The 9,744-nt window shown below is 34.6% G+C and overlaps 1 protein-coding gene across 5 annotated transcripts in view; it reads right to left on the bottom strand.

The window, feature by feature from the left end:
• LOC133830675 (DExH-box ATP-dependent RNA helicase DExH14) overlaps window positions 1-9,456 on the bottom strand; it is a 108,431-nt gene extending 98,975 nt beyond the window's left edge. For 2 of the 5 annotated variants that reach the window (XM_062260702.1, XM_062260700.1), the window contains exons 1-15: window positions 9,139-9,325; window positions 8,815-8,876; window positions 8,546-8,708; window positions 7,374-7,809; window positions 7,161-7,226; window positions 6,899-7,003; window positions 6,521-6,823; window positions 5,985-6,101; window positions 5,833-5,892; window positions 5,228-5,299; window positions 4,972-5,088; window positions 4,723-4,884; window positions 4,530-4,595; window positions 4,260-4,412; window positions 4,094-4,177 (exon numbers count right to left, since the gene is read on the bottom strand). In XM_062260702.1, the coding sequence (XP_062116686.1) occupies window positions 4,094-4,177; window positions 4,260-4,412; window positions 4,530-4,595; window positions 4,723-4,884; window positions 4,972-5,088; window positions 5,228-5,299; window positions 5,833-5,892; window positions 5,985-6,101; window positions 6,521-6,823; window positions 6,899-7,003; window positions 7,161-7,226; window positions 7,374-7,809; window positions 8,546-8,708; window positions 8,815-8,876; window positions 9,139-9,251 (2,079 nt within the window). In that variant the 5' untranslated portion in view covers window positions 9,252-9,325. Of the gene's footprint in view, window positions 1-4,093; window positions 4,178-4,259; window positions 4,413-4,529; window positions 4,596-4,722; window positions 4,885-4,971; window positions 5,089-5,227; window positions 5,300-5,832; window positions 5,893-5,984; window positions 6,102-6,520; window positions 6,824-6,898; window positions 7,004-7,160; window positions 7,227-7,373; window positions 7,810-8,545; window positions 8,709-8,814; window positions 8,877-9,138; window positions 9,330-9,437 lie in introns of those variants that run through there. The other 3 variants (XM_062260701.1, XM_062260703.1, XM_062260704.1) reach the window with 3 other exon arrangements.
• Between the last annotated feature and the right edge of the window lie 288 nt (window positions 9,457-9,744).

The following is a 9,744-nucleotide window of genomic DNA, read 5'->3' on the forward strand; positions in this document are numbered from 1 at the left end:
CAGGACTCACCAGAGCTCGCTGTACTAAGCAATACTCAGTTTCCATTGGCGACCCCCATCATCCACAACCAGCAATATTTGAAGGCCAACCTATTCACCGCCCCAACGACAGAGAATCTTCTTTGTCCTCATACAACCTTCTTAATCACTCGCACCCTTTGGGAACAATCTAGGTTCATGTAGAGTTGCACATTTTAGTAATCTCTATTCTGCCCTAATCCCTTCGGTATGCTCTCAAGTACTATGGATAATTGATTCGGGTGCTTTCGACCATATGACAGATTTTCGTCATTTATTTGACTCCTACACCCCGTGTTCTAACAAATCCAATGTTCGTATTGCCGATGGTAGTTTATCTTCTGTTGCAGGCATAGGCACCATTAGATTATTTACTAGTCTTCTTAAATCAGTTCTTTATGTTCCTTCATTGACGTGTAATTTGATTTCTGTTAGCAAACTGGCTTTTGATAATCATTGTGTTGCTAAGTTTGTGTCCAATTCTTGTCAATCTCAGGAACTATCATCGGGGAGGACGATTGGCAGTGCTAGGATTCATGAAGGACTTTATTTCTTTCAAACTCAATATTCTATAAGACACCAATCACATATATCTAGTTATGCTTCTATTTCTAATTCTAGCAAAATAATGTTGTGGCATTATAGACTTGGTCACACAAGTTTTCCTTACTTACAATGTTTGTTTCCATCCTTATTCACCAATCAAAGTTCTGTTTCTTTTCGATGTGATATTTGTCAACTTGCTAAGCACACATGGACCTCTTTTCCTCCAAGATCCTATACTCCAACGACTCCATTCTCCCTAATCCATAATGACATATGGGGACCCTCCAAAGTTACTACTTCTCATGGGAAACGCTGGTTCATAACTTTTATTGATGATCACACACGCATCACTTGGGTATATCTCCATCAACACAAATCTGAGGCATTTCAAGTCTTTCAGAATTTTCACTGTAAGATTTAGACACAATTTCATACCAAAATTTGTATACTACGTACGGATAATGGAACAGAATATTTTAATTCCACTTTAGGTCCATACCTTTTGCAAAATGGGATTCTTCAACAAAGTTCGTGTGTTGATACCCCTCAAGAGAATGGTGTTGCAGAACGGAAAAATCGTCATTTGTTGGAAGTAGCACGTGCTCTTATGTTTACCATGATTGTTCCAAAGTATCTTTGGGGAGATGCTATCTTAACAGCAACATATCTTATCAACCGTCTACCTAGTCGGCCCCTTCAGTTTCAAACACCATACGCGGTACTTAATCTTTCTTATCCCCATAATTCCACCAATACTCTTCCTATAAAAACCTTTGGTTGTAGCTTTTGTCCATATCCATGCTCATGATCGTAGTAAACTTGACCCTAGGGCTATTAAGATAATTTTTATTGGCCATTCTTCCACTCAAAAAAGGTTATCGATGTTACTGTTCTCACACTAAAAAAACATTTCTCATACGATGTCAGCCTTTTTGAAGATACTCCATATTTTCCTCCCTCTCGCTTCAGGGGGAGCAGACTCATCCAAAGCAAGAAGCTCAGTGGTCATGGGACACCCTAAAGTTAGGATTACTGCTAGATCTTCCTACTCTAACTCCATCTCCTTCTCGTCTGAATGTTTTAGTTGTCTTTGTTTCTACTCCAACTCCTCTTTCTAATAGTTCAGTCGTTCCTGGTTCTACTTTAGCTTCATCTACTCACTTCAAATAGTCAACCTGATCCAATCATGGAAACGAGGACAAGTCTTCCCGAGTTGAATCAACAACAGCAAGAGCTACGTGTCTACACTAGAAGAAATATCTCTCAAAGAAATAACCAAGTCATGAATCTTCATCGCAGTCAAGAATCAAATCCGGTGATAGAACCTCCATCTTCAAATGTGTCAAGTAATTATCATTCAAATCCTAATTCTGATCTAGATGTCCCTATTGCGTTGAGAAAAGGGACTAGGTCTTGTACCCAACATCCTATCTCCAAGTTTATTGCTTATTATAATCTATCATCTTCATTCAAAGCTTTCACCTCCAGTTTGTCAAGTGTTCTTGTTCCCAGGAACATTGAAGAAGCTCTTGGTGTTCCCGAATGGAAAGCAGTTGTACTTGAAGAGAAGAAAGCACTAAAACAAAATAACACTTGGAGCCTAGAGGAATTGCCACTCGATAAAAACATTGTAGGGTGCAAATGGGTGTTTACTATCAAGTATAAAGTCGATGGTTCTATCGAGCGATACAAAGCACGTTTGGTGGCCAAAGGATTTGCACAGATTTAAGGAATTGACTACACTGAAACCTTTGCTCCAGTTGCCAAGCTCAACACCATCAGAGTCCTACTCTCACTTGCAGTAAACTTAGACTGGGAACTACATGAGCTTGATGTAAAAAATGTGTTTCTAAATGGTGACCTAGAAGAAGAGGTCTACATGAGTCAACCCCCAGGCTCTGAAGATGCTCTCGATAAGAAGACTATCTGCAGACTCAACAAGTCACTATATGGCTTAAAGCAATCCCCTCGAGCTTGGTTTGATCGTTTTTCAAAGGTGGTAAAGAATCTTGGGTACATTCAAAGACAAACTGATCATACTTTGTTGGTTAAGCACTCAGAGAAGGTGAAAATAACTATCTTAATAGTTTATGTTGATGATATTATTGTTACTAGTGATGATATTAGAGAAATGAATCTTATATGATTTGATTACAGCTGTAAGATCTTTATATACATATATACTTTCCTTGTTTATAGGATTTAGTTTTTTTGTATTTATGTGTTTTATTCTGAATAGCCTATAAATGTACACTATTCTTCTCAAAATCAATATACAAGAATTATTCTCTCGTAATATTTTTACACATACCATTTTGTACTTTACCACCTAATTCTCCACAAAGTACAAATTTGGCTTTGATACCATATAAAAAAATAGAAAGGAAATCTCTATCTTTTATTGATATCAAACTAGGCAGAAGTACATAATTTATTGAACTTCAACAACAAATTTGCCACTGCTTCTCCTTTATTTTGAATGACAACAGTTCTTTAAAATAATGGGTAAATTGTAATTTAAAATCAAACAGAGAGAGATTTTGAAATCTACTTGCAATTCATACTTTATATGTATTTTGGTCTATTGTCCTTTCCAACGATATACATATCAAGTAATTTATGACTTTCTTACACAAATCATCCACCTATAAGATACTCATTTTATGACTACTAACTAAATTGATGGAATTCGTTCTTTATATTTAAATATATTTATTTTAAGTATTTTAGAATTTGATCTTAACTAAATTAGAGTTTGTTTGATTCCTTTCCTCGGTTTAAGGGATAGAATAGTAAAGTATAACTAACACCAAGTCTTTAAAATCGACATCTAAACCATATTTATACAATAAGGAATTACCTGCAATGTTGTGTTTTTCTCTCTTAGTTTTGTTTTATAAACCTTTAACCGATTGGTTCACTATAAAATAATGACATATTTCTTCTAAGTACATCCATCTAATCAACTTACTTAATATGATTTACATCAATCTCGATAAGATGTGATTTACATATTTAAGCATCAAGACTCCATGAAATGAAAGATTACACACATATGCTAAGAGCAAGAGAGAGAAGAAGGAAATGCAAATACACATTTTCATTCATGCAAAACTATTTCACACATCACATAACATTTAATAGAGAGGGAGAGTATATATTACATTATTCTACAATAATGTTACCATTTGTAGCTTCAACATATTAAGAATAAAGTTTAGAGCAACACAAGTAATGTGTCAGCAGTTACAGACTCCTCATAACATAAGACATGTGAAACAATCTTATTATAATCTATGTTATTAGATGCAATGCTTGAAAAACAAAATCTAAAGGAAAACGAAAATGAGAGAATGGTGGCAAAGCAGAGTTGTTACAAAATACTGTATGTAACATGAATCTAGAGCTTTCTCAAAACTAAGCAAATAAGATATGATAATGAAAAATAATCAATGAAATTTATTACAAAAGAATCTTAGACCATCTAGAGAGGCAAAAGAAAATTCATGAGAAATATGAAAAAGCATACCAGCTTTTCAGCTGTTTTTGCTGTGTCCTTCCGAGAATGAACAAATACCATTGCTTGATGACCTTGCCTCAATGACTCAACAACCTAAAAAAAGAGAGCATAAAACAATTAAAATATGCTCCAAGATTTAAATTACATGAAAGAGGATTTGAGTAGAAGGATAAACCTTTTTATAACATATCTCATTCAATAACTCATTCCGAGCTGCAAAGTTTTGCTCACTAATACCAATATACTGTTGTGCAAGAGGCACAGGACGATAGCTAGAGTCAAAGAAAAAAAGTCCTGTATCTGGATTCACTCTAAGAAATTGTGCAACCTAGGTGTTTAAAAAAAAGGGTCCACATTACTAAGTCAAAAAAATGATGGCTTTAGAATTTTCAAATTGAGGCTCACAAAGAAGAAACCAAAATTGTCAACGTGGGAAGACTTGGACCTCCAAATAATTAGGTAGAGTGGCTGAAAGTCCCACAATCCTTATCATTGACTGTGTTGACTCCACCTATAAGCAAAACAAAAAATATATACTATCAAGATTCAATCATATGTATAAGATGCCACAAATTAATACAATAAGATTAAGTCAAAAACTATAAGCATTAGAAATAATGAAAACTTAATAGAAATACCTGACGTAAAGTTCGAGCAACAAGTGCTTCTATTACAGGGCCTCTATCATCATTCAGAAGATGCACTTCATCAATAATTAAGAGCTTCACCAGCATTGAGAGTGACATGTCACTACTCTTGCGAGTAATGACATCCCATTTCTCTGGTGTTGTAACTATCATCTGAATAACCAAACAAAAAAACCATTAGGTCTTGCATGTTTATTGAAGTAGCAAAAACTATGTATATATAATTTGACAGCCAACAACCTGAGTTACTTCAAGTTCATTCTTAGAAAGTTGCATATCTCCAGTTAGTTCTTTCACAGTCATGTTCAGTGGAGATAAACGATGGCTAAAGGTTGATGTAACCTCGGCTGCTAATGCCTGAAGAACAAAAGAAAAAATATGGCCAAATAAGCAATTAGCAGTTAGCAACACTATTGATACTTTATGCCCATAAAAGGGAAAAGAGCAAGAGCACACAAGATTAAAGAAACGTGAAACAATCAATCAATAGGTCTACCTTCATTGGAGCAACATAAACTATCTTAAACTCATTTTTATGCAAGTAACCATCTTTGAAATGCTGCCCAATCTGCATCCAAACAGATAATTCACTAAAACTCAGTATAAAACACTAAATTAAAATTATCATGCAGTACAGACAACAGTTAGTATTATTAGGAGTTAGGAGTGAAAATAATATTGTAATATGACCTGTTGTTCATAGGGCTAAGTAGGCAATCACAAGGCTGCTTATGTTGTAAACAGCCTGAGTTTCATCAACCGTGCATTTAATAATTACTATTATGTTGTATTAACAATTAGGCACGAAATATTCTAACTAAAACCAGTTAATTCAATTTTGGTTGACCACGAAATTCAATCTTACTATTGTTTTATGCAGAAGGCCTCACGAAAAAGGAGACATCTTAAAAGCAATTTACCCAGTTCATATGACAATGTAGAGTGCCTTCAATAGTGCACAATGACTGACCTTTGTTCTAGGTAATCCAAATACCAATGTAGAGGTCATATGATAACAACAATTTTCATTTTTTTTCACCAATATATAAGCATAAAGTACAGCACAAATACAGAAACAAATTCAGCAAACTTATTGCACACCTCATGTAGAATAGAAATCATGGCTATATTTGTTTTACCAGCTCCAGTAGGAGCACAAACCTGAAAGCAAGTAATAAATTCGTCAGACTAATTTAAAATCAAGTAAAACTTTTCCAGCTCTATTTAATGTAGTTCTAAAGTAAATGACTCACCAATATATTCTCATTGGTGTAATAAACAGTTTGATATATACGGCTCTGAATGCGATTAAGAGATTTGTAGCCACGAAAAGCAGCTTGGGCAAAATCATCTAATTCCTTTATATCAATCTGAAAACAGAATTATTGTGACATGAGCATAGAACTAATGTACAAAATCTATTTTTAAACATATCAACGGAACAAGCGACAATAATGAATACATTCTAGAAGCAGTAATTGGTGAATATGCCCATAATTAAGTTTGGAATGAGTTGTGGTGTAATAAGAGAACTCAATTTGGAATGGGTGGCACCTAAATTCTGCACCAAGTTGCTGGGGTTGAGACAAGGTTTTCCTACTAATAAAATAGGAAGAACACGGGAGGTGTCTGTTCTAGCTACTTGTTGGCACCAATGTTAAAAGATAATGATAGAAAACTACACATGTCTATTGTAACCCACCCTCACTGAACTAACTAAATAGAAATACAAGATACGTGCAACAAACAAAAATGATATTGAATTTTTAAAATTGGATACTTGTCATACCAGCTTTTCTCCAGGTTTCATTTGTGCTGCTGGTGTAGGGGGAATAATGACTTCCTCATACCCCTTGTGATGTTTCCTGACAGTTCCTTGAGGAAGAGCAGTAACTGCTAGTGATTGGCTCCCCTGGCCAGACCCAATTAGATCATCAAAAGGACTTCTCCTCTCACTTGCTTGAAGCAAAGAAGAAAAACTAACAGTAGACAATTCACCCTCAGCTACATATTCTGCTCCTCGCCTATGTCGTTTTTCTTCCTTGCGCCTAAGTTTATCGATTTGCTTTCCAGATTCTGTTTGAACAGTAACCTTAAACCAAAGTTCAAATTAGCTGTCTTACTTCATATATTTTAAGGATATACACATACAAACAACAGCTATTACCTGAGTGCCATAACTAGGCATACGTGGTTGAGAGGTTGAAGACACTTTTTCAGATTTCAAGATGAGTAAACCATGATGAATACATTCAACAAGCTCTTTCCTATGCTGTTTAACAAAATAAAATAAAGTTTTAACTTCCATTCCAGATTAACATAAAAATCAAGATTAAATAGCTTTAGCAACCAACAATCAATCATAAAAGAACTCCAATTTCTTTAAGAAGAACACATGCGATATCTATGCAGTCAATTCAATTTCTTACTGATATAAGGTCTTGAACGATTTCAAACTCACTATCTCCAACAAGATCCAATAAATCACCAGCTATCTGCCGTAAGGAAAGTGAAAAGAAAATGGTTAGTTTACATTTTATTTAAGAAACAGGAACTGATGTTATTAGTTAAACGAAGTGGTTAATTTACATTAAAGTAATGTTCAAAGCTACTCCATGAAAAGAGTAACTACTAGTACATACCTCCTCACCAGGTTTTTCTGAATAAAGGACCTGACAAATAGCTAATGCTAATTCATCTCGAGAAAGCTGTGAAACACTTTTTTTAATTATCTGATCACATGCATCTCTTAACCAAGTTAAATTGAACCGTCCTCCATCAGAGACTGAATATTCAGGACAACCATGCCATCCCTCGTGATGTAATGAAGAAGATGCACTGCTTTCCTCAGCCAACACATCCTCAAAAGATTTGTCCACCAAGAACCGGGCAGGTGCTTGAAAAACAAGGTCAGCACCAAATTCAATATTTTCAGAACTCTCACTAGCAGGCCCTCCTAAAATGATTGCTTTCTCGTGGTCAATAGGTTGTAGTGCAAAAAGTCTATATGCTAAGGATGCGGACTTCCGCAAGTTACTATCAGAAACAGCATGACCTATAAGTTTTTGCAATTCTGCCCTGCATTATAAAATCACCAACAACTATTGAAAGATTCTAATTTAAGTTACACACTTATAATGGTGATTACACTGTAACAAAAATTATAAGGGTGTATGATTATTTATTTAACTCAACCCAAACACTCTTCAATTTACATCTAAAATCACAAACTTTCATTACTGTTCTAATATTAGACAAAAAGTCAAGATAGAAGTTTTCAACCTCACTTTGGTATTTTGTTCAACTTTAAAACCAATAATGTATATCAAGGTACTCTTGCAGCATAAGCATTAGAGAATGGGCGTCTAAATTATTTATACAACTGAAACAATCATCAACATGAAGTCATTCATCCTTAAAGTCTAATCAGCATTTTCAATTGCTGCATCATATTTTAAAAAAAAAACAGTAAATATAAATAAGGCAAAACAGAGAACAAGGAACAAAAGAGAAAAAACACCAAAATTTGACTTTGAACAAAACAAATCTGTTTAATTACATCATCACCATGGTTTATATATTACAAACAAATAACTAATAACTGAACCTAATTAAGTAATTAAATGCTTATTGAATAAAGTTAAAGTTAAAGCTAAAACAAAGACTAGAAACATCAAAATCAATGTCATAATCAAACTTCATAGGTGACAGTCACATCCCAATAACATGCTGACTACCTAAACCAATATTGCTTTCCTTCTAAATGAACAACCACACAGATAAATACAAATAGGGGGAGATGTGAAAGCCTTACTTCTTCTCAATAATATTTCTATCAAAAGTTTCCTCTTGCGCACCAAAAAGACGGTAAACACTTAGTGCCACCTCCCGGAACTCTTCTGACGGCAGTTCTCCATCTATCAACTCTACAACCGCTCCAATAAATTGCTTGTAAGCTTGTCGAAGTTCCACCGAAGCTGCTCCACAAAGTCCCAATTCAAAATTAACTCAAACTTCATTGTGACAGTTCATGCTCTATTTAATAAGTACATTTTAGCAAAAAAAAAATCAACATTGCCATACCTTCTTCCCATCTATAAACTATCTTCCTCGCAAGTTCTGATTCATCAATTGAGCTCGCAGAACTGAACCACATTATAATTTCAGACTATTTAATTAATCTCAGACCATTACTAAAAAAATTCCAAAAAAACAGGCATTTTATGAAATTTTAAACATCCCCAACAGTGAATCGGATGGGAACAAAATTATCTTAACCATATTTATACAAACAGCTTTCTTTTTCTTGGGAACTGTGCAATTTTTCGATTGATCAAGCTCGTTTTCCGACGTTTATGAAGCAACCAAACGGAGAAAAATAAACTGAATTTATTGTGAGAAAATTACTTGCTAGGCTTGTGGATGTGATTATGGAGGATGAGCTTGCGCTGCAAATAGGCATGGTCAACATCGAAGGGGTCTCGTAAAGAGTTGGTCAACCGCGGAAGCTGAACCAGCATTCTTCGTCCTGAGTTATGCTGCAGAAGAGAGAGTGAAATGAGAAATGGGGAGCACGGAAACAAGTGACGTTTCTATTACGAGGAAATTATATTCTGAAATTTCACAAATAATAATTGATAATGACTAATATTACCCAACAAAATCTTATCGGTATTTATTAATCTTTTCAAACATTCATCTCATACCTAAAATTCTCCACCCAAAAATTCTCCACCCATTATATCAAAGAATAAACCTCTCTTTCTCTCTCTTCCCTCTCTCTCTCTCACACTCACAAAATTCTCTCTAAAACCTACAAATTTGTTTGTATGATTTTCTTGTCAAAATCGTTGTTAGTCATCTCCATTGTGTGTGTGAAATCGCCAATATCAAAAGCAACATCTATTTTGAGAGTTTTTGGAGGTAAAAAACCATGGATAATAAGATTGTTCATTTTATGTGTTGGGTATTATTTGTTTACATTTTTTTTTTTTGGCTATTTTGAACAGATCT

Source organism: Humulus lupulus, chromosome 4 (genome assembly GCF_963169125.1).
Source record: "Humulus lupulus chromosome 4, drHumLupu1.1, whole genome shotgun sequence".
In the NCBI taxonomy this organism is placed as follows: Eukaryota; Viridiplantae; Streptophyta; class Magnoliopsida; order Rosales; family Cannabaceae; genus Humulus; species Humulus lupulus.